The sequence below is a fragment of the Panthera uncia genome, chromosome B1, assembly GCF_023721935.1.
Source record: "Panthera uncia isolate 11264 chromosome B1, Puncia_PCG_1.0, whole genome shotgun sequence".
Taxonomy (NCBI): domain Eukaryota; kingdom Metazoa; phylum Chordata; class Mammalia; order Carnivora; family Felidae; genus Panthera; species Panthera uncia.
In genome coordinates, this window is record NC_064811.1 from 58,039,136 (window position 1) to 58,062,384 (window position 23,249).

The 23,249-nt window shown below is 37.3% G+C and overlaps 1 protein-coding gene across 2 annotated transcripts; it reads left to right on the top strand.

Moving 5' to 3' along the window:
• Positions 1-2,390: 2,390 nt before the first annotated feature.
• Positions 2,391-23,140, top strand: AFP (alpha fetoprotein). Of its 2 annotated transcripts, XM_049630619.1 has the most exons (15): positions 2,401-2,528; positions 3,302-3,353; positions 4,288-4,420; positions 6,938-7,149; positions 8,002-8,134; positions 9,063-9,160; positions 11,770-11,899; positions 13,611-13,825; positions 15,405-15,537; positions 16,304-16,401; positions 17,219-17,357; positions 19,608-19,831; positions 21,167-21,299; positions 22,593-22,647; positions 22,993-23,140. In XM_049630619.1, the coding sequence occupies exons 1-14, from the start codon at positions 2,444-2,446 to the stop codon at positions 22,635-22,637; spliced, it is 1,830 nt and encodes a 609-aa protein (XP_049486576.1). In that variant the 5' UTR covers positions 2,401-2,443; the 3' UTR covers positions 22,638-22,647; positions 22,993-23,140. The 2 variants fall into 2 exon arrangements, with proteins under 2 accessions (XP_049486575.1, XP_049486576.1); XM_049630618.1 differs by lacking the exon at positions 22,593-22,647 and having other exon boundaries at positions 2,391-2,528.
• The last annotated feature ends 109 nt before the right edge of the window (positions 23,141-23,249 follow it).

The following is a 23,249-nucleotide window of genomic DNA, read 5'->3' on the forward strand; positions in this document are numbered from 1 at the left end:
AGATTTGCCAAATGCACGGTCTTCCTCCACCTTAAATTCCTCTCTGAACAAATACATTCAGCATTCATTCAGTTAATGTTACTAAGGGTTAACTATGGATCTGACACTGTGAAGGGTTTTGGGATATTTTGCCCCTGCCTAGCAACACTGTTTACAGTTTGTTCCATAAAATGGGGTTAGTTCTTCATAATTAATGCTGTTGTTTTCATATATTTGAGTTAAGACTCCTCATCAGGGATAGTAGGAGAGTGGTGACTCACCCATACTCAAATGGGCAGGCAAGGTCAGCAATGCCTCTCACTATGGAGTGAGGAACGAGGTTTGTTCCCATCAGTGTGTTCCTTAGGAGGCAAAACCTAGTGTAGCCACACGTGGCAGAAAATAAACAAACATTATCAAAAAAATGGGAATTTTACTTGACCAGCAAGCAATAAAGAACTTGTCGATGCTATGCCAAATCTCCCAGAAGGGCTAGAAGTTTATGTAAAAAGGCATTGATAAACCTTTGCCTAAATGGTTGCCCTAGTGAGTTGCATTATAATTCATTTATTTATTTTTAAAGTTTTTATTTTAATTCCAGGTAGCTGACTTACAGTGTAATATTAGTTTCCGGTGTACAATACAGAGATTCATCACTTCCATACATCATCCAGTGCTCATCACAAGTGCACTCCTTAATCCCCATCACCTGTTTATCCCATTGCCCCACCCACCTCCCCTCTGGCAGCCATCAGTTTGTTCTCTACAGTTAAGGGTCTGTTTCTCCGTTTGCCTCTTTCTGTCTTCTTTTCCCTTTGCTCACTTGTTTTGTTTCTTAAATCCCACAGATGAGTGAAATCATATAGTATGTGTCTTTCTCTGATTTAAGCCGTATAATTTCTTTTTAAAAAATACACTCAATTAGTATTTTAAATTTTATTTTTAAATCACATAATCAATCTTCCATTGAACAAGTTTTGAAAGAGAGAGGGAAAGCGAGGGAGAGAAATTCACTTGCAATCCCACCATCCAGAGAAACCCAGTGTTGTAACTTTGTCATCGACTATTCCTGTCTTCTACTTTTTTTTTTTTTTTTTTTGAGCAGGAAGGAGGAATTACAAAAACAGTAATTTTACACCTGTTTTTTTTACTCTGTGACATACTATGAGCATATTTCCATATCATTAAGTATTCTGCCACAAAATTGCTAGGGTGGCTGAATATCACTCCACTTAATGAATGCACCATATCAGGGTGTCCAGGTGGCTCAGTCGGTTGAGCATCCAACTTCGCTCAGGTCATGATCTTGCGGTTTGAGAGTTCAAACCCCGCATCGGGCTCTGTGCTGACAGTTCGGAGCCTGGAGCCTGCTTCGGATTCTGTGTCTCCTTCTCTCTCTGCCCCTTCCCCACTCATGCTCTGTCTCTCAAAAATGAATAAATGTTAAAAAATTTTTTTTTAAATAAATGCACCATATCTATTTATTTCCTACAGTAATTCATTTATTTTTAATCTTAACTTTAGAATAGTGAATAATCTGTGAAGATTTTAGAAAATAGTGATGCCTAGATCCCACCTGCAAAGATTCTGATTTAATTAGTATGGGGTTCAGTCAAAGCAACAGGAATTTTAAAAGTTCCTCCAGTGGTTTAACGAGGTGAACCCCTCCTAGAATCAGGTGGCATTTGTAAGTGCTCCTTTGTTAGTGTTAACAAAATCATTTCGAGTTGCTGAATGAAGAGTGCAACTGACCCACTTCAGTTTGGCATACATGCAAAATTATTTTGTAACAAACAAAATTATTATAGGGCTTGGTTCATCAGAGTTTGTGCTCTAAGTTTTCTGTTAAGCCATACACAGTATACTAAATACTTAAAAATGGACTGTAGTGGCACGAAATTAGGTGAAAAGGATTTTTGAGTTAATCCATATAATAATCAAGCAATGAATGTATTCTTCAGTGAAGTTTGATTTGGTCAAATACTGTGTCCAGTGCCTGGCATATTACAGGCATTCAATTAATATTTTTTAAAGGAATTAATGCATTTAGCTGAATTTCATACAAAGTCTGGAGTCTTCATCTTTATGGCTCCATTAGATTTTTAATTTGAAATATATTCATTATTGTGCAATTCAGGAAAAAACATTTCTTTGAATACTCTGTAGGTTGAGGAGAGTATTTGTTAACATTTGCAACATGGGATGAATTTGCAAATTTTTTCCCCCTTTTTTCCTTTGAAAAGAGGTCTGTGTCCTTGGACATAAAATACAAATAATCCCTGTGCTGTTAATTATCGACAAGTTGTCCCATTTGCAACCTAAGGAAATAAAGTAACACATATACTGATATACTAACAGAAGATTACTAATTAACAGGCGTTGCTTGAGAAGGGTATAAAAGAATTTCAGCATGATTTTCAATACTCTCCCCCCATCATTGCCAACGAAAAAATAACTAACAACCATGAAGTGGGTCATATCAATTTTTTTAACTTTCCTACTAAATTTTTCTGAACCCCGAACAATGCACAGAAATGCATATGGAATAGGTAAGATATTTTGTTTTCTTTTTTGTCTTTTCTCTACATCAAAATTCTTACATTTGAATTTATTCATTTGTCCTGATTTATTTATACTTCCTGCTCCACACAGAAGAAAAATATTTAATGGGGAATATCTTTAAATGTATGATAAACTTGTAGCTTTACAAGAGGTTTACAAAATCATGGCAGTGCTCCAGATTATCTACGAATGACTTATACATTCCATGTTGAATTAATGTTTTGTACATTATTTATATAATTGGCATACATGCTAACTTTGAAATATATTTATATTATATCTCTATATATGAGTCTATAATCCTGGCTCCTTCACATATAAAACCCCCTCAGACTGATAAAATAAGTAACATATTTATCTTTACTTCAGAAAAAAATGGATCATTATTTGACTAAAGAAGAAACAATGTGGCTGGGATATAAATAAGCAAGCAAACTGTGATGCAATCATGTTCAAAAGGAGGTCTGAAATGTATTTTTAATCCTTTGATTTCCAAGCCAATTAGAGCATCACAGTACAGGGGGAAACCAAACAACTGAATTTTAGTGCTAGGTCTACTATAAATTATTCTTGTTATCTTAGCTATTCCTTAGTTTCCTAGCTTTCTCAAGTACAAAGTTAAGATGTTTGGATAGATGCTCCCTAATGTCTTCTCATTGTGCAGTTCTAAATTAAACATACACATTTACATATAAGAACGGTCACTTTCCTGGTTGCAGTTGAAAACACCATTTCTCATGGAGTTTCTTTTGCTTTCCAGCTTCCATATTGGATTCTTCCCAATGTTCTGCAGAGATGAATTTCGTTGACCTGTAAGTTTTGCTCATATAAATGCACTTCAAATATGCAAAGCAATAATCATTTTAGTTAGGTAATTAAATGAGGCCGGATAGCCCTATGGGTTTTGAAAAGTACAAAAGCTAATTGAAGAAGTTATTTATATTGGATATCAAATGGATATTGAAGAAGTTGAAATGTTGGTCCATGCCTTAGATTAAATTAACCTCTAGAGTCCTTGAAATTCCATGGGAAAAACCAAATCATATTTTAGAAACTGAAGATTAGTATCAGATCAGTGGTAACCACAATATATAAATGCAGGAGTTTTTCACATCAATACCAATAAGATGATATTACAATATTCTGTATTCTGAATACTATGTAAATCCTAGTAGCAAATAATAGGAGGTAAAATATTCTACTTTGTTATTTGTAGAGAGTATGTTTTTCTTTTGAGTTCGGTCTATTCTATGCTCCTGAAGTTTCTAATAAGGAATTTAAAATAGTGTTTTATTGCTACTGCTTGTACCCAGAACCCTATTAAGACAATTCTTTGGTCAATCCATGAATACCATCTTGGATCAGATCTTGATCAACTAAGAGTAGATACAGGCAGAGGTCTAACGACCAATTCTTTGCTTAAATTTGAAAGGCACTGTAGAATATAGATACCCTCAGCTGTAGGTTCATTGCAGTGGATGGGTGACCACAAAAGCAGGAACCACTCTTAAGGAAAATCCACTTTGAGTTCTTTAATAGATATATGTATACTTTGGGGGTACGGGGCAAGAAGATTGATGGTTCTTTCTGGATGACTAGAATCTAATTTCACATAATTTTTTTTTAGCAAAAGTCATCCCCTAAACAAGTCACATAACAGAAAACAAAAACAAAAGAAAACTACATTTGAAGAAAAGCAGCTTGACATGTCTATTCCTTAAGCATTCATATGTATTTTTGTTCCAGAGCTACCATATTTTTTGCTCAGTTTGTTCAAGAAGCCACTTACAAAGAAGTAAGCAAAATGGTGAAAGATATACTGACTGTAATTGAGAAATCCACGGGCAGTGAGCAGCCTGTAGGGTGTTTAGAAAATCAGGTAAGTGAATAATAATAATAATAATAATATTATTATTATCCCACTATAGTATTTGACCAAAGTTTAGCAGGCAAAAGAGCAGATACAGGGATGCCATGAGAAATACACTTAAATATTCTAACGCTGGTTGTATGAAAGAAGAATTGGATTAATTCTGAATTGTTGAAGAAAAAGCAGTGAGTACCTGTTGTAAAGAGACAATATAAACATGGTGACTAAGAGCAAAGGTTCTGAAAGTTGAATATCTGGGTGACCATGAGCATGGTACTTAACTTCTTCGAGATTTAGTTTCCTTATCTGTAAAAAAAGGAATAATAGTGCTTTCAGTTCAGGTTTGTCATAAAGACAGATATAATAATAACAGAAGAAGTCACTTTTTATTAATCACACAATGTGACAGACATTATCCTAGGGAGTGTTACATACTCATTGATAATAAAAATATTTTATGACATGGAGCATAGCACTGATGACTCAGATGGATGTCCAAGTGAGCGAAGAAGAACCCCTCACTGGGGTTACTGGTTACTGGTAGAATATCAGCTTGGCTTACAAACATTAGTTTATTAAATACTTACAATAATCCTAGGAGGTAAATGCTATTCTTCCAGTTGAGGAAGCTGAGGCACAGAGAGGTTGAGTAACTTTTTTTGAGGGAGTCCAGAACAAGGATTTAAACTAGGCCGTCAGGCTTTAAAATTAACACCCTTATTGGCTTCATTACACTATACTCTACACTGTAGTGAAAGTGAGGCACATACTGAGGGTTGCCAGATTTAACAAACAATAACAAAATATGAAACTCATTTATAATTGAGTTTCAGTTAAACAATGAATAGTTTTTTTTAAATATATCTTAATGTAGAAGATCAATAAATAATAGTTATTATTGCTTATTTTATTTCAATAGAAAAAAAAAAAACCTAGGAACTTTGTAATGATTAGAGTTACCCAATTATGGGACAAAATGCCCAGAGAATCTTCTCTCATGGTGGGATTGATGAATGGCCAAAAGTCAATGTATTTGGAATATTTTAGAGGAGATGCCCTTTTAAAGATATAAAATACTTTGCAACTCTGAAATTGATGATTTCATAAAACTCTCTGTTTTGCATCTCTATTTTTGGCTTGTCTTGCTAATGTAAAAATTAAGCAAAATACATTCCATATTGCAACTTTACGTCCAGTGAGAGGTTCACTTTAATGTTACAGATTGGCGGTTTATCATTGTAAACTTAAAGGCATGATTTTTATATGGATTGAGAATTCAAAGTCTTGCTTAAGAGCTGTAGGATTCTCTAAATATTAGCAGTTATAGAAGCTATACAAAATTTCCTGAGATGAATGAAACATGTATTTCTAAGGCATTCTTAGGACTATCGGTCTCATCATCCGATGTTGGTAAAATTAAGGCAACAAAAAAAGTGGCTTATGTATTTTTAAAAGGCTCATAGATATCATGGAGCCAAAGTGTTGATAAAATAAGAGGGGAAAATGAAATATTTCAAATATTTTTTTCTGGGGGGGATAAAATATTGCATGGTGTTTTCCCTTTTAAGATAAAGTAATTTTTTTTTCAATATATGAAATTTATTGTCAAATTGGTTTCCATACAACACCCAGTGCTCATCCCAAAAGGTGCCCTCCTCAATACCCATCACCCAGCCTCCCCTCCCTCCCACCCCCCATCAACCCTCAGTTTGTTCTCAGTTTTTAACAGTCTCTTATGCTTTGGCTCTCTCCCACTCTAACCTCTTTTTTTTTTTTTTTTTTTCTCCTTCCCCTCCCCCATGGGTTTCTGTTAAGTTTCTCAGGATCCACATAAGAGTGAAAACATATGGTATCTGTCTTTCTCTGTATGGCTTATTTCACTTAGCATCACACTCTCCAGTTCCATCCACGTTGCTACAAAAGGCCATATTTCATTCTTTCTCATTGCCACGTAGTATTCCATTGTGTATATAAACCACAATTTCTTTATCCATTCATCAGTTGATGGACATTTAGGCTCTTTCCATAATTTGGCTATTGTTGAGAGTGCTGCTATAAACATTGGGGTACAAATGCCCCTATGCATCAGTACTCCTGTATCCCTTGGGTAAATTCCTAGCAGTGCTACTGCTGGGTCGTAGGGTAGGTCTATTTTTAATTTTCTGAGGAACCTCCACACTGCTTTCTAGAGCGGCTGCACCAATTTGCATTCCCACCAACAGTGCAAGAGGGTTCCCATTTCTCCACATCCTCTCCAGCATCTATAGTCTCCTGATTTGTTCATTTTGGCCATAAGATAAAGTAATTTTAATAGTCATGTGTATTTCTCAAGGTTGGACACCAAAATTCCACTTCCCAAAAGACATGAGAGAAAGCTCTCATTTGGCTGAAACTAAATAAAGTATGTTGGAATTTGTATTTTTAATTTGTAGTTCTGATTTTGGGTATTAGAAAACTTCTCATGTGTTTCACAGAATTTCAAAATACAGTTAGTTGTCTTTCTTTAAAAACAAATATTTCCTATAGCTATCTGCCTTTCTGGACGAAATTTGCCATGAGAAGGAAATTTCTGAAAAGTATGGGCTCTCAGATTGTTGCAGCCAAGGTGAAGAGGAAAGACATAACTGTTTACTGGCACACAAAAAGGCTACTCCGTCATCCATCCCACCCTTCCAAGTTCCAGAACCTGTCACCAGTTGTAAAGCATATGAAGAAAACAGGGACATGTTCCTGAACAGGTAAGGATCCAATTTAAAGGTAGATTAAAATCCCAGAAGGAGAGTAGTACCAAGCGTAATCTAGTATTTCTGCAATTTACAGAGGTACTCTAAAAGGCAGAGAAGTGGCAATAATTTTGCACCAGCTGAGGTCCTGCACTAGGAAATCAGGGGGACCATTTGAAGTGCAACTTTGTTTCCATAGCATGCTAGGTAGATGAGTACACAACACTCAGCAGACCCAACAGTTGTGAGATACACCTTGTTTTGTTTTGTTTTGTTTTGTTTTTCCTTCCTTCTAACCTCTCCATTTTAGTTTGCCCAGGAATATTTTAGTACCGCACAAAGCGGTTCCTTCTGGAGCCAAATACTTGGTGTTTCGTGTTCACTGAATTACCCGGAAATAAAAAAAAATTAGAGATTCAGGAATGTTTAAGATACGTTAAACATGGCTAGCAGCTATTGAACACTTAGGATTTTGTAGGACCATGTGTGCTTGGCATGCGTGATCAGATTAGTGCTCACTACCTGCCTTTGAAGCCTGTCCTTTTTCACTTCATTCTTCCTCACATTTTGCAGACTAGGAAATTGAAGTTTAGAAAGTTGAGATAATTGGCTGAGGGCACAGTGCTAGTACATTCCGAAGCAGGGATTTGAACACAGGTTCTCTGTTAGGGGATCCTATATGTAACTCTCAATCACTTCTGCCTTGCATGCTGCTGTCTTGCATGTCTAAGCCAGAGAAATAGAGAGCCTGCCCTTAGACCATCTTTGCCATGGGGACTGTCGAGGTGGATGATTCCGGATTCCAGTTCTAATGGTTGTCCTAGTTTTATATGTTTGTAAATCTTACAGTGCCTTTTCATTTCATAGGTACATCTATGAGATAGCAAGAAGGCACCCCTTTCTGTATGCACCCACAATTCTTTCTTTGGCTACCCACTATGGCAAAATAATTCCACCTTGCTGCAAAACTGAAAATGCAGTCGAATGCTTCCAAACAAAGGTATTATATTTGTACAGATATCTGAACCAATCCTTTAATCTGACTATGGCTCATTAAAACGAAACAAAGTTAAAAATGGAAATATGCTTTGTATGCAGACTACCATTTTCAGAATAGAGCATATGTTAGCAGTCTGATATTCTTTGGGCTAAAACAGCTGGATTTGCTGTTTTGTATTCATTCCTTTGGCCAACAAGTATTATATGACTAAGGACATGAGTCTGGGGGTGGGATAAAGGAAGACAGAGGTACGGGTCATAACATAAATGAAAGAGAGAGGAATAGGAGGTGGAAGGAGGTGCGGAAGAAGGAGCAGGAGGAGAAAAGGAGGCACAGAAAGAGAGAGGAAAAAGAGAAAGAAAACTATGACAAATACTTTACGTTCATTATTTCTTTTGATGCTAAGAACAAATTTGAGGTGTAAACATCATCATCACCTAATGAAAGGAAATGTAGGTTTGGAGACGTGAGCAGCTTTTTTGGGTTTGGAGAATGAGAATAACGTCCACAATTAATTACTTGCCACAACAAAAGTCATACAACAAAAATTTCCTAAGGACTGTGATGATTCCCAGAACGTCAGTCTGTGACGCGATCTTATCATTTATTCACTTTTATGTGTGTGACAGAGCAGACATTTAAGAAATCATCAGGTTTCAATGAGTTTAAAAGTACAGTTGTGCACTCAGTATCCCAAGTATGAAAGTTATAATGTTCTTGTTTTAGAGTATTTTTAATAAATCTCTCTGGCATAGATGTATATAAACCAACCTAAAAGAAAGAATGAATGTAAAAATGTATCATGTTTGCAATTTTCGTAATATTCCTTATGGTCTCATGCTTTCCTTGAAGCTGTTGGTTTTCTAATTATTAGCACCTGCAAAGGAAAATACATCCTTTCTTGACAACTTGTTTCTTGTATATCTAGACAGCCCTGATTACAAAAGAATTAAGAGAAAGCAGTTTGTTAAATCAACATATATGTGCAGTGATGAGAAATTTTGGACCCCGAACCTTCCGAGCCATGTAAGTTTATGCCCTATTAGTAGGGAAGAGGGTGATATGTGCAAAACCACTATTTTTCAGTTTGAGCTCATTTTTCTCATTGTTTCTGTCGTTGAGAATGAAGTTTCCTTTGATGAGAGCTGATGCGATTAGAATCCTGAAATCCCAGGAGTGGAAGGAAGCTAACCCATAGTCTGCTGCTTAACTCTTTGTAAAGCACACTTAATTTACCTGTCTCATATTCTGTCTTTGCTGTAAGGATACTGAGGAAGACAGTCCAACCTCTTCATTTGTACATGGGAATAAACTGAGACCCAGAGAGATTAAAGCAATTTACTCAGGACCCCACTGCGAGTCTTCAGAGCCCAGTGTTTCTACGTCCTGATCGTGATTTATTTTCCTGATTCCTATTCGTCTACTAGGCCAGTGATCTCGAATTGTCTGTATCCTGACAGTTGAGACTTTGGCATCAGATGTAAGAATCAGAATTACCAAGGGGTTAAGGCTGTGCTACAGGGCAAGGCTGCCACTGGCCTCATGTAGCTCCTGACCGTTTCCAAATTTGGCTGATGTGAATGAGGAACTGTGCTCCCAGTGTAAACTACACACCAGAGTTTACAGACTGAGTATGAAAAAGAGAATGTATAATATCTTCTTAATTGGTTTTTATGTTAACTGCATATTAAAATATTTTTAAAAAATTTTTTAACATGTATTTATTTTTGAGACAGAGAGAGAGCATGAGCAGGGGAGGGTCAGAGGGAGAGGGAGACACAGAATCTGAAACAGGCTCCAGGCTCTGAGCTGTCAGCACGGAGACCGATGCGGGTCTCAAACTCACAGACCACGAGGTCAGAACCTGGGCCGAAGTCGGATGCCTAACCGACTGAGCTACCCAGGAGCCCCTAAAATATTTTTTTAAATAAATTTTTTTTTATTTGCATGTAGTTGACACACAATGTTGCACCAGGTTCAGGTGCCCGACATAGTGATTCAACTTCACTATACATTTTGCTGCGCTCACCTATAGAGATGTAGTTACCACCTGTCACCACACAACGCTATTATAATATCATTGAATATACTCCCTATGCTCTGCCTTTTATTCCCTGTGACTTATTCATTCCATAACTGGAAGCCTGTATTTCCCTCTGCCTTCCCCCATTTTGCCCATCCTCCAACCCTCCTTTCCTCTGGCAGCCACCAGTTTGTTCCCCGTTTTCATAGGTCTGAATCTGCTTTTCTGTTTGTTGATTCATTTGTTTCCTTTTTTAGATTCCGCATATGAATGAAATTCTATGTTGAAATGGTATCATTTTTGATATATTGGGTTAAACACATGTTATTAAAGTGAATTTAACTTTTTCCTCTTTACCTTTTAATGTGGCTACTAGAAAATTTTAAACTACATACCTGGTTTAAAGTGCTCTTCAACCTTTACAATGAAGCATTTCTAGTGTAGGAAAATGTTTGAGATGCTAATTGACGAGTATTAAATACATGCATTCAACGTTCATTTGTTTGTGTGCTTGTTAAATGACACATTTAAAAATTACTATACATAGTGGAGACCTAGGTTAAAGTTAGTCATGGAGTTAGTTCTAAAATGTTTTCTTAGAATAGGTCAGATTTTGCTTTAACTACCTTCCAACTCTAGTTATTAGAAGCTTAGACTGATTCGTGAATTGCTTCAATTTTTTCTTACTAATAAAATATAAATTAAGTTATTATTATAATGGTTGTATTTATTATTTGCTCTCCATAAGTGATTAAGCTTAAATGTTATAAATTTATAAAGAAAATCTATCCTTATCAGAAGCAGCAACACCAGTTGCTCTAGGGGGTAGTGGTTTCATCTAGACATCTCTTAACACTTAAGGAAATATCTAGAAAGAACAAGCTTTTTTACTTCTTATTTCCCTTCTGGCCACACTCCATTCTTGGTATGCTGACATGTCTGAATGTTCGGTGGGCTCTACTTTCTTGTCTTGTTTCATGTATTTGCACATATACGCCCCTTCTGTATTCTCAGAGTATTTTTTTTTCTCCCAAGTAAAAAAAAAAATGATTATTATTTTCATGGAATTTTCCATTTCTTAATTGTTTGTCTTTTTAATTTTTTCCCACCCACTCACTATGATGATTATAAGCACTCAGCATCACGGATGAGCAGCCAAAAGATAGATTTCATCCCAGTTCACAGGAAAGGTTTTAAAGACAAATAAATAATGTCCAAAGTATTTGTGGGGATGGGTCACTTTATAGAACCATTGCCTTCAAAGATTGGTTGGAATTGACAAGACTTATAATGCTTTCCCTTTTCTTTTTCTTTTATTTTTTTATGTTTGTTTATTTATTTTGAGATAGACAGAGTGCAATCAGGGGAGGGGCAGAGAGAGAGAGAGAGCGACATGGAACCCCAACTAGGCTCTGGGCTTGATCTCATGAACTGTGAGATCATGACCTGAGCCTAAAGCAACCACACAGGCGCCCCTCCCTTTTCTTTTCAAACAGCGAAAGCATTTCAATTCTTTCTTTTTGGAACTGCAACTATATTAATATTCTCTCTGTATTATTTAATTTTGGTAGATAATCAGGATTGATTTCCAATTCCTTTCCTTCCCCTTTAGAACTGTTACTAAATTGAGTCAAAAGTTTTCCAAAGCGAATTTTACCGAAATTCAGAAACTGGTCCTGGATGTGGCCCACATACATGAGGAATGTTGCAGAGGAAACGTGCTGGAGTGTCTGCAGGATGGGGTAAAGAGTCTTGTTTCCCAAAACAGAGATAATTCCACCTCCTTTTCTTTCTTTGGCTCTCCTTCTACATGGGAGAAGGCTGTTGGAGTTAGTCACAGGGTAGGCTAGCTAGCTGGCTGAGTCAAGTCACAGACTTCTTGACAGTAAAACTGAAACCGTGTTTTGTTAACCCTGCCTTTCACTTAAGAGATACTCTCCTCTCGTGACACCAGGGCCCATTCTTTCTTCTGAAAATGATCATAAACTCCACATAGAATCTTGGGGGAGAGACTCTTTACTTTTAACCAATTGGTTTTTCTAGCCATTTATCATTTCATTTGGCAAATATATACGGAATACTTTCTGTGTGCTAGACACTATGAAGGACACTAAGGCAGAAACTTCGCTCGGGGAATTTACAGTCTGATGGGAGAGATGAGGCATGTAGGGCCTGTCTTCTGTTTGCTGTTATCTCCACAGGCTGGCTGCACGATGCCTCGGCCACAGAAGGGGCTCTATTATATTTATTATATGAATACAACAAAATGACACAACAAACAACAAAAACAACACCAGAAACTGTTCCACAAGATACAAAGCCACAGAGAGAGGCGTGGATAAAGGGCTCTAGGAGAATTAAAAACCAAAAGAAAATCCCCCAAACAGAATCCTCAAACGTGCCATAGTTAGTCGCCATTTTAGCAGCATGGCATTCATCTATTTTGGGCCAACTTTAGGCTTCCTGGATACTGTACAAGAGGCCTATCTATCCCCAAATTCCTTCCTCTCTGGTCCCTGGTGATATACCGTCTTTTCCAAGAAGGCTTCAAACCATTGCTCTTAGATACTCAAAAGGCTTAGAAACCCAGGCTTGAACCTGGTTTCCAAAGGGTTGGATGTGGAGATAAAATGCTCATTTGAGCCAGTCCCATGGCAGTTTGGCTGAAAGAGGCAATCTCTGAGCAAAGGCAGAGATCCTGGTGTGAAGAGCTGGGGAAGATTCCCAAAGACAGATTTCCTATTTCATTTATTTTTCCTTTTACAAATTTTTTACTTGCATATTAGAAAAATTACTTTGTTTTTCTTTGAAGTTAGTTGTCTTGGTTTTAATAGACGATTTTACTGATTTCTATAGGCACTTAAATTATTTTTCCATTTTTGGAGCTCATTACCACCCTTTTCCTTTAAAGTGGAAAAATTAATTTCAACATGGTATGTCAATTGGTTTTAATGGCTGAATGATGGGTTCTAATTGTTCTTACTGAGAAGGCTTGGATTTTTAGTCCCGTGACAAGGATATGGAAGTTCTGTTCCATGCTTAGATGTGCTGAAATTTCATCATCTATAGCCTGCCCTCTGGAGCTCATGGTGGGTCACTGCAGATTGATCTGTTAACATGGAGCAGAAAGTTTGCTCTCCATGATTAGGACATCAACAGCAAACGTTGTCCAGTAGCCCATTTTAATAGGAATAGAAAGATATATACCTATGTGCATGTCATTTGGTTTGAAGAGTATATTTCTATCTTGTTTTCAAAATCTTCCTAATACAACAAAATTGATTTTAGCTGACAACTATGAAAAGAAGAATTGAACAAACGGGTAGGTAGAAAGGAGTAAGGAAAAGCAAAGTAGGGAGAAAGCACTAACATTAGAGACAAGGTAAAATGTCTTCTATTTCTTTTTTTTCTCTCCTTCTCTCCCTCCCTTCCTCCCTCATCTTCCTATTACAGGAAAAAATTATGTCCTACCTATGTTCTCGGCAAGATATTCTGTCAAGCAAAATAACAGAATGCTGCAAATTGCCCATACTTGAACTTGGTCAATGCATAATTCATGCAGAAAATGATGACACACCTGAAGGATTATCTCCGAATCTAAATAGATTTTTAGGAGAGAGAGATTTCAACCAATTTTCTTCAAGGGAAAAAGATCTTTTCATGGCAAGGTAACACACTCTGTAAATGTATGTTCACATGAGTAAAGATTAGTATGTAGCTGACAGTTTTGTGTTGCTGAAATGGGGAGTGATGGTTACAGGTTTTGAACTCAGTATGTTTGGGTGATGCTAGAATGTTCTGAACCAAAATCTATTTAAGCAGATAAGTAGGGAATAAGGAAATGAGATCTATCTTATACTGATGAGACTTTCACTATTGCTGCTACTAACTGAAGCTATATTTTATTTTGTATCAATTTCTCTGGGATCAGAAGCACTGTCATCTTTGTATGGATTACTCGTATGAAGACTACTACTGAGCTTCCAAATAAGATATGGATATTTTGTGATAATAAGGGTTAATGGTTATGAATGTGCTTTTTCACTGTGCATGTTTTCAAAACTTTCCGAAGTATAACTCAATAGATAATGGTAGATAAAAGGGCTTTTATTAGAACAGTTTATTTGCTATTTATTTAATATGTGTTTTATTTTTATAAGAAAATAAAAATGTGTAGAGATACTTGCAGTATAGTACTTTATTGTAATATAACCGATAGGAAGCAAGCAGTCAAGTTAATACATTTTCCTTTATTGTACAGTGTATATCTATGGACACTATTCGAGGAGGGATTTGTGTAGCTCTTAGGATTTCAGGCTTAATGATCTCTAAGGGTCTTCATAAATTTAAAAGCCTGCTTCTAATGTAATAATGCAAATAATGGCCCAGTTGTCTCTTTCATATTCCCTAAGGATATCCTTCTATACTTGCATTCAGATTGGACATTCACACATCATTTGCACTGCTAAATAAAATTACACACACAAGAACAAAGTCCAAATTGAAGAAACCCACACTGACAATTTATTGGTGGCAGAATGAAATATTACTTATATCCATGACTTGGAAATACAATTAGTAAATTCAAGAATTATCTTTGAACTTACCCACCCACACATCCAACAAGAATTGTTTATCTAATAGAAGCACTTCTTCAATTAGAAAGGTTCTTTGCAGTAGAAATTTTCTCAGCTGAGAATGATCTTCCTCCAGGTACTTGTGTAGCTTCCTTCACCCAGGGTTCTGTTCCAAAAGAGCCACCCAAAGAGACATTTCTTGACCAATGCTGTAAATTAAGACTCACTCCCCCCACATTCTATCTTCCTTTATTTCTCTTCACTCATTTATCACCACCTGAATTCGATGACCTAGTTTTGTTTATTCATTTCTGTCTCCCTGTAATGTATGCTTTTGAGAGGTCAGGCATTTTATCTTATACCTTACTGGATCCTTACTGCTGAAAGAAATGCTTGCATAGAGTAGGCACTGGAAAAATATTTGTTGAATAAATGACTGTAAAGCTGATAATTGAAAACCCAAGTGAAGAGGGCAAAAGAAAACAAAATAGCATTTTAGAACAATTGGATGGATTATAATTTGTATTAATAGTTTTACTGTGCATATAGTTCAAGTCATATTTGATTTCCAGGCTTATGCATTTGAATTTTAACGTTTGCATGCCATATAACACAGGAATAAATTGTCTCTTAATTCCAACAACATGACATTTTCTCACACTCATTTCAGATTTACCTATGAATATTCCAGAAGACATACTAAACTTGCTGTCCCAGTAATTCTAAGAGTGGCTAAAGGATACCAGGAGTTATTGGAGAAGTGTTCCCAGTCTGAAAACCCTCTTGAATGCCAGGATAAAGGGGTAAATTGCTCTTACTTTTTAGGGAGAGTCTGAAAAACTGCATAGAAATTATCCATTAAAAATGCTGTTTCTATGAAAGCATCTAGTTATTAACTAGTAGTTAGCTAGTTATATGTACTAAGTAGTCTAGATATTAAGTAGTTATTAACTAGTAGTCAACAACCAGTGGCCTAATGTAGGAAGAAAAATGGCAACCAAAAGTTCTTTGACACACAGAATAACAATAATACTCATTTTTGAACAGCTCCAGAAAAGCAAGAATTTGTACAGAAAGAACTGTAATCCTTCATCCAAACATTGAATTCTGTCATCACATAACTTGGTGATTCACAAAGTTTTAAGCTTAAACTCCCCAAAGTCCATTTGTTCTTATTTTTATTTTTTTAATGTTTATTTATTTTTGAGAGAGAGAGAGTGTGAGCAGGGGAGGGGCAGAAAGAAAAGGAGACACAGAATCTGAAGCTGTGGTTCTAGGCTCTGAGCTGTCAGCACAGAATCGGATGCGGGGCTTGGGCTTGTGAACCATGACATCATGACCTGGGCCAAAGTCAGACACCTAACTGACTGAGCCACCCAGGCGCCCCGGTCCATTTGTTTTAATTGTCACAAGTCACACTCTCATCATCTTTAGTATTACAAAAAAACCCTCTAAAATTGGCTTTTCTAAGATTGGTGTCAGAATAATATATTATTGGTCAATTTTTACATACAAAGTCATGTGTCCCGGAAGAGAAGAAAATGTACATGATAATGCTTGTATTTTCAGGAAGAAGAATTGGAGAAATATATCCAGGAAAGTCAAGCGTTGGCAAAGCGAAGCTGTGGCCTCTTCCAGAAACTAGGAGAATATTACTTACAAAATGCGTACGTTTTAAAAATTTTTTTCTAATGTTTACTTATTTTTGAGAGAAAGACAGAGTGTGAGTGGGGGTGGGGCAGAGAGAGAAGGAGACACAGGATGTGAAGCAGGTTCCAGCCTCTGAGCTGTCCGCACAGAGCCCAACTTGGGGCTGGAACTCACGAACCTCGATATCATGACCTGAGCCGAATTCAGACACTTAACCGACTGAGCCACCCAGGTGCCCCAACGCGTATGTTTTTTTAAACAGCACTTTCAGTGATTTCAAATTTTGTAGTGCAAGGAAAATATAAACCTAAATTAGTCACCCAGGGCTACTCTAATTTCAGCCCCTATTTCATATTGGAAATCAGTGTAATCTGATCACCCAATTTCCCTTGGGAGAAGGTAGTCATCCCCATTCCCCTCTTCTAGAGAGCAAGAAGAATGGCTTATAAAAGTCTGATATTGGTACTTCTCTGGGTTCCCCAAATCATGCAGATTTTTGCAGAAAAGATATTTATTCTGTTGCAGTCTGTCAGAGTGGAATCACTGAATAGATCAAAGCTAGTATCAGTGAAACTTCGGAGGTTGGAATAGGTGTCAGGCTACTCTCCAGAGTTTGTTTCCCCATTGTGATATGTCGCTATAATAGAAGTATAGGGAGTGGTGGCTAGAGCAAATGCATCTTGAAAGGTGGTCCAAATACCTTGTTGGTAATACAAATGAGCTGACATCATGGCTTCTGATACCAAGAGAGGATCTTTGAGAATGAGTGAGGAGTCAAAAACTCATGAATGGCTCAGCAGGATTTGGTGAAAAAAAAAAAAATGCTTCTTTCAGGTTTCTTGTTGCTTACACAAAGAAAGCCCCTCAGCTGACCCCACCTGAGCTGATGGCCTTCACTAGGAAAATGGCAACCGCAGCAGCCACTTGTTGCCAACTCAGTGAGGACAAGCAATTGGCCTGTGGTGAGGGAGCGGTGAGTGTTTTGTTTAGTCCCATTGTGTTTCTGCCCCGTTTGACTTGAAATGGTCTCATAATTCTCATTTAGGGGAAATGGTAAAAACCACTGTGGAGATGGTTTTACTACACTTGTTTGATTAGTTACAGTTGGAGAGGGCATGAACTCAGCTCTGAACAGTTGGGCATGTGGCCAGGCTTCTGGTCCTTCTAGAAAGGCTGGGGGAGTGCAACCAGTTTATCCAAAGATGTCTAAGCAAGCTTTATGTACCGGAAAGAGAATAACCAACACATCATTCAATTCAATGATTTCCTCTTTTTGTTCACGAAATACTTTAATGTTAAAAAAAGAAGACAAAGAAAATCAATTTTGAAATGCCCCGTTACCATCTCCATTTTATAGCAAAATGAGGCTCAAAGAAATTACATTAGGACCAACATGTCCCAGGTAGTAAATGGTGGGACTGATATTTGAATGCATATGCAGCTCTTCCCAGAGCCCAGGCTCCAACACCCAATGCCATACCTTCTTCACAATTTCCTTTCTGGTTGCACATGCCTCTACTGCTGCTGTGCTATTATCCCACTGCATCTAGTTCACACATAGATCTTAGTTGCTCCACTGTGCGTCCATAAGCATTGAGTTTGGTCTAATGGACACAAGGAAAAAAATGTGAATTGAGTTAAACACAAAAAGCTTCACTTTTGATAGATGAAAGTAAGTCATTTTATTTATTAAAATTTTCTTTTTCAATGTTTGTTTATTTTTGAGAGAGAGAGAGAGAGACAGAGCATGAGCAGGGAAAGGGTAGAGAGAGAGAGAGAGAGAGGGAGACACAGAATCCGAAGCAGGCTCTGTGCTCTGAGCTGTCAACACAGAACCTGACTGGGTGCTCAAACACACGAACTGTGAGATCATGACCTAAGTCGAAGTTGGGCACTCTACTGACAGAGTCACCCAGGTGCCCCTATAAGTCATTTTATTTTTAGTATACTTATATTTTTGCCTTTTGTAGTATAATCATCTTATCATATTAGGGACATTCCCCCCTCACCCCTTTAACAGGGTAAAGAGTTTAGAACAGGGTAAGCTGAATAAGAAAATGACTTTCTCGTTAGTAATGCCAATCATCTTTACTTTCTAATGTCACTAGTGTCATAAAATGACAGGCTGATTTTTTTCATTATTTTTTCCCTTAAAATCATAATTGTGAACCAAATTGTACATTTATCGTTTCCCCTTTCCTCTGTCGGATGCCAAGGACTTATTTGCTAGCTAGTCTTCATGTCTTGGAATTTTCCACAAAAGGTAAGAGTGGAAGGAGAATTCCTGTGATTAAGCATCACCTTTATCATTGATTGAATCCCACGTGCTGAGAGACTGCAGGGACATGGGCTGTTGTAGCAGATTGGGAGTGTAGGTTCTGGAGGCCTCCTGCCTGCATCCCCGTCCACTCTCACCACTGAAAAGCTAGTTATAGCACTTGGCTTGAGCTTTCTCATCTGACATTTGGGAATAAGAATTGTACCACCCACATAGGATGACTGTCTTAAATGAGGTAATCCCTGTAACTCGTTCAGAACTGGTTGGATACATAGTATGCACGCAAAACATATTGGCCATTATTACAAGTTATTGCCAGGTATTTAAGAAATATCTTTGAAGTGTGGAAGGTAGGAGGACTCTACAAGAGGAAAGCCTTAAAAGACAAACACACGTGCACACATACACACGCTGGCCTTGTTTCTTTTCAATTAGGATTATACACACACACAAACACACACACACATATACATATGTGTACCTGTATGCATGTATGATGTGTGCAAGTATGTATGTATATGAAAGGCTGAGGCTTGTGAAATTGTACCTTCAGAAAGCGATTCTCTGGGTCCCAAAAAGAAAATGGAAAGTTCCACTAGATAGATATACATGAAAAATTTAAACCATGTATTTAAGCCATCAGGGCAGATAATTTTTTGCCTTTGGAAGTATGTATGGAACTGGAAGCGTATTTCAAATAACTGAAGGGACTATCTTTGACATTACCTATGAAATATTTGCCACTAAATGTGAAGTTTATCCCCAACAATGAGTGAAAAAAGAATCCACAATGTGGCAACATATGATCCCAGGGAGCAGATTTTTTTGGTAATACTGATTATAAATTACTGCCTTAAAAACTGCAAGAATTTTCTGGAAGCCTGAGTCAACATAGCGGCTCATGCTGAATCTCCTTGCTTTCTTCTTTCCTGTTGTCCTAACCAGGCTGATCTTATTATTGGACAATTATGCATCAGGCATGAAGAGACTCCTGTAAACCCCGGTGTTGGCCTGTGCTGCACTTCTTCGTATGCCAACAGGAGGCCGTGTTTCAGCAGCTTAGTGGTGGATGAAACATATGTCCCTGTGCCATTCTCTGCTGACAGATTCATCTTCCATAAGGATCTGTGCCGAGCTCAGGGTGTAGCACTGCAAACAATGAAGCAGCAGTAAGAAATGGTTCTTTGCTAACAGGGAGAAGACCAACAACACCAAATAGGAGTTGAGATTTCTACCTTACATACCCAACAATCTTGGGTTTATTAGGAGAATGTTATTGCCCCAAAGCACTTACAGTGGCTTTTAAAATAGTTTTGTCTCAGTGCCTTCACAGCCTCATGGGAGCATAGGCCTGGAAAAATTCACTAGGGCGGACAAGTTTTTGTTTGTAAAAACAGTATCCTCTGTAACTACTGTTGTGATACATGTTGGGACTGAGAAAAATGGCAGTCTACTTTGGGGAATTAGGATATGCCCTTGCAGTAAGTTTGGGTACCTCCATTCCAAAACACTGGGAAAGCACTATTGAAACTTTTTTTCGCACTGTTTACTTCTTGAAGAGAGTAACCATAATATTTGAGTCAACCATGAAGTATGGGTGTTATGAGATGGAATGCACATTTCAATTCATTGTGGGAGGCATTCTGTAACGGTGTGTTAACACACGCTAGTGGAACTTATGTTCTCCAAATTCCCATGCATTTTAGTACTCACTTGCTTTGTTTTAATATTTGTTTTTTTGAGAGAAAGAGAGAGAGAGAGAGCAGGGGAGGGGCAGAGAGAGAGAGGGAGAGAGAATCCTCACAGCACACAGCCTGATGCAGGGCTCGATCTCACCAACGAACCATGAGATCATGACCTGAGCCAGAATGAAGAGTGGGTTGCTTAATCGACCGAGCCACCCAGGTGCTCCTACTCGCTTGCTTTGTAAATTGTCTTCCTTCATTTTGGGAAACCTTTCCTTCCCTTTTTTGCTGTCACAATCTGTGTCATGCTTCAAAGTACAGTAAGAATGCTGCCTCCTTTGGCAAGTCTTCCCTAGTCCAGTCAACATTGGTTCCAACATGAAAGTGCTGCTAAATGAGTAGTGCAGGTGATTGGTGGGACCAATGCTCAGGTATGGGTGTGGTAATTATGAATGGCAGGAGCTTGGAACTCTGGGTCTTTGAGTATTGATAGGATATAAGTTAGACTGGAGAACTGGAAGGATATTCCAGGCAAGTAAGAAAAAGACTGTATCTTACTACATATCAGTATGGTGGCACTATAAAATCATGTTTCATCAATCATCTGCACAAATCCAGACTAGTGGGATATCTACCCATTTCTAGCCTCAGTATTTCTGATGAAGGTGTTAGACAGAGTGCATGTTGTAAATCTGGTGATGGGTTGATGGAGTGAGGGTTTAGGGGGAGGGTTGCTAGGACTCTCAAGACTCTGCTAGGAAGTCTTTAGAAAAATACCTTTGCATAACAGATTTCTCTTTTATTTTGTTTAAATTATAGATTTCTCATTAACCTTGTGAAGCAAAAGCCTCAAATAACAGAAGAACAACTTGAGGCTGTCATTGCAGATTTCTCTGGTCTACTGGAAAAGTGCTGCCAAGGCCAAGAGCAGGAAGCCTGCTTTGCAGAAGAGGTATGTGAAGCTCATTTTCACACTCAAAATACTTGGGATGGAGTTTTCTGTAATGAATAACAGAAAGAATATTCCACTCATCTAAAACTTTAAAATAATGCCACAGAGATTTAAATGTATTTGGAAATAGGTTGAAGGAATTTATGACATTTAAGAAATAATCAGTTTTCTCACTAGTATTAGAATGAAGCATAATTTTAGAATATGTTAAGAAAATTACTAAATTCAACTTATTTCCTGATAGAGGGAACTATAAACTGAATATATAATTAATTGATGATAAGTTAGATAGTTTCTGGCCTAGAACTGATCGCTTCGGCTAAATGGAGTAAAAGGACTTAATAGCAAGTTAATTGTGCAAACAAGATATTGGGGGAATATTTCTTTTTTTTTTTAATATATGAAATTTATTGTCAAATTGGTTTCCATACGACACCCAGTGCTCATCCCAAAAGGTGCCCTCCTCAACACCCATCACCCACCCTCCCCTCCCTCCCACCCGCCATCAACCCTCATTGGAGGAATATTTCTAAAAAATATTTTTGAACTCATTTAGGATCATGCCTTTGTATATCAACAGACTAGTAATTAGGAATTATCTTAAACTTATTATTTAATAATTTTAAATGGATTTGTAATTGCCTACATTTTATAAGCCTTTAGTTTAGGTCACTAAATATATTTGAATATAGCATCATTACAATTTTGAAAGATATTTTATAATTCAGCTTTTTTGCCAGGTGTACACTTATCAATATGTGCCTGTGCTTTTAGTAGAGAGGGTGGAACACAGATAACCAAATCAGATAAAACAAAACTGATAAAATAGTTTTGATGTAAACCTTTTCTGATGAACATGATACAAAAAGATAAATGTCGCTTGATATGGGAAGACATTTCATTTAGATGTAGAGAACATTAACACGTAGCAGCTATACTTTCTCTGCAAACCTTCCAATTTCTATGACTGATTTGTGGAGGAAGGTGAGGGGTGTGGTGGGGCTTGGTAACAATTTGGAGATTGGTGTAGGAGAACAAGCTATGTCTACTATTGGTACAAGTGGATTTTTGTGTTCTCTGGCTTCCATGGTCCCAGCTTGCTAGCATCAGAGGTGTACTTGAAATCTGAAAACAAGTAAGCGTGCAAGTCAATCTTGGCTCAGGTTATGATCTCACGGTTCATGAGTTTGAGCCCCATGTGAGTTCACCCCTAGATGGTGGAGAGTTAATGGTAAAAATGGCAGAGCCATCCATCTCTTCATCTGATGATTCTTATTTGCTTTTAATTTTCAGGGTCCAAAACTGATTTCAAAAACCCGTGCTGCCTTGGGAGTTTAAATTACTGCAGGTAACAGAAAATTCGGACAAGGATAAATCTAATGGTCATTCTCCCAAAATATTGACCCATAGCAAAATACATCCTGAGACCTACCATTAAAATGCTTTTTTAAAAAATAAATGCAATTTAATACAGAGTTTATTTTAGAAATGCTGGAACAAAATTGTGTCCACAATGTTGAATCAGTGACTCAACAAACTCAAAATTCTCTTAGGTTTTTTCTAAGGTTTCAGAGAATGCCATCAGAAGATCTTCCCATCTATTTAGTACTTCCCCGATGCAAAATAATAGAACCAGTTACCTGCTGCACCATTCACTTAATTAGTACTTAACATATTTTTGTTTGTATTACAGGGGGAAGAAGAAGACAAAATAAGTCTTCATGGTTTGGTGTGCATCTTTTCCTTTAATTCTAACTGAGATAGTGCTTTTTGTGAATTAATGAAATAACGACTTTATTATGAGATTTCTCTGTCGTATAAATAAAGTATCTTCAAATGTTTCCTTTTTCCTAGCCTGCTTATTTATGAAAGTTTATAAATGATTTTAAAAAACAATTATGTATACCACTGTCTGAAGCAGATTCTGATAAAAAAGCAGTGAGTCTTGGT

Coding starts and splice junctions, on each gene's coding strand:
- AFP (XM_049630618.1), top strand. CDS start 2,444: ATGAAGTGGGTCATATCAATTTTTTTAACTTTCCTACTAAATTTTTCT. Junction 3,354..4,287: donor GAGATGAATTTCGTTGACCT/GTAAGTTTTGCT, acceptor TTTTTGTTCCAG/AGCTACCATATTTTTTGCTC. Junction 15,538..16,303: donor TTGAATGCCAGGATAAAGGG/GTAAATTGCTCT, acceptor TTGTATTTTCAG/GAAGAAGAATTGGAGAAATA.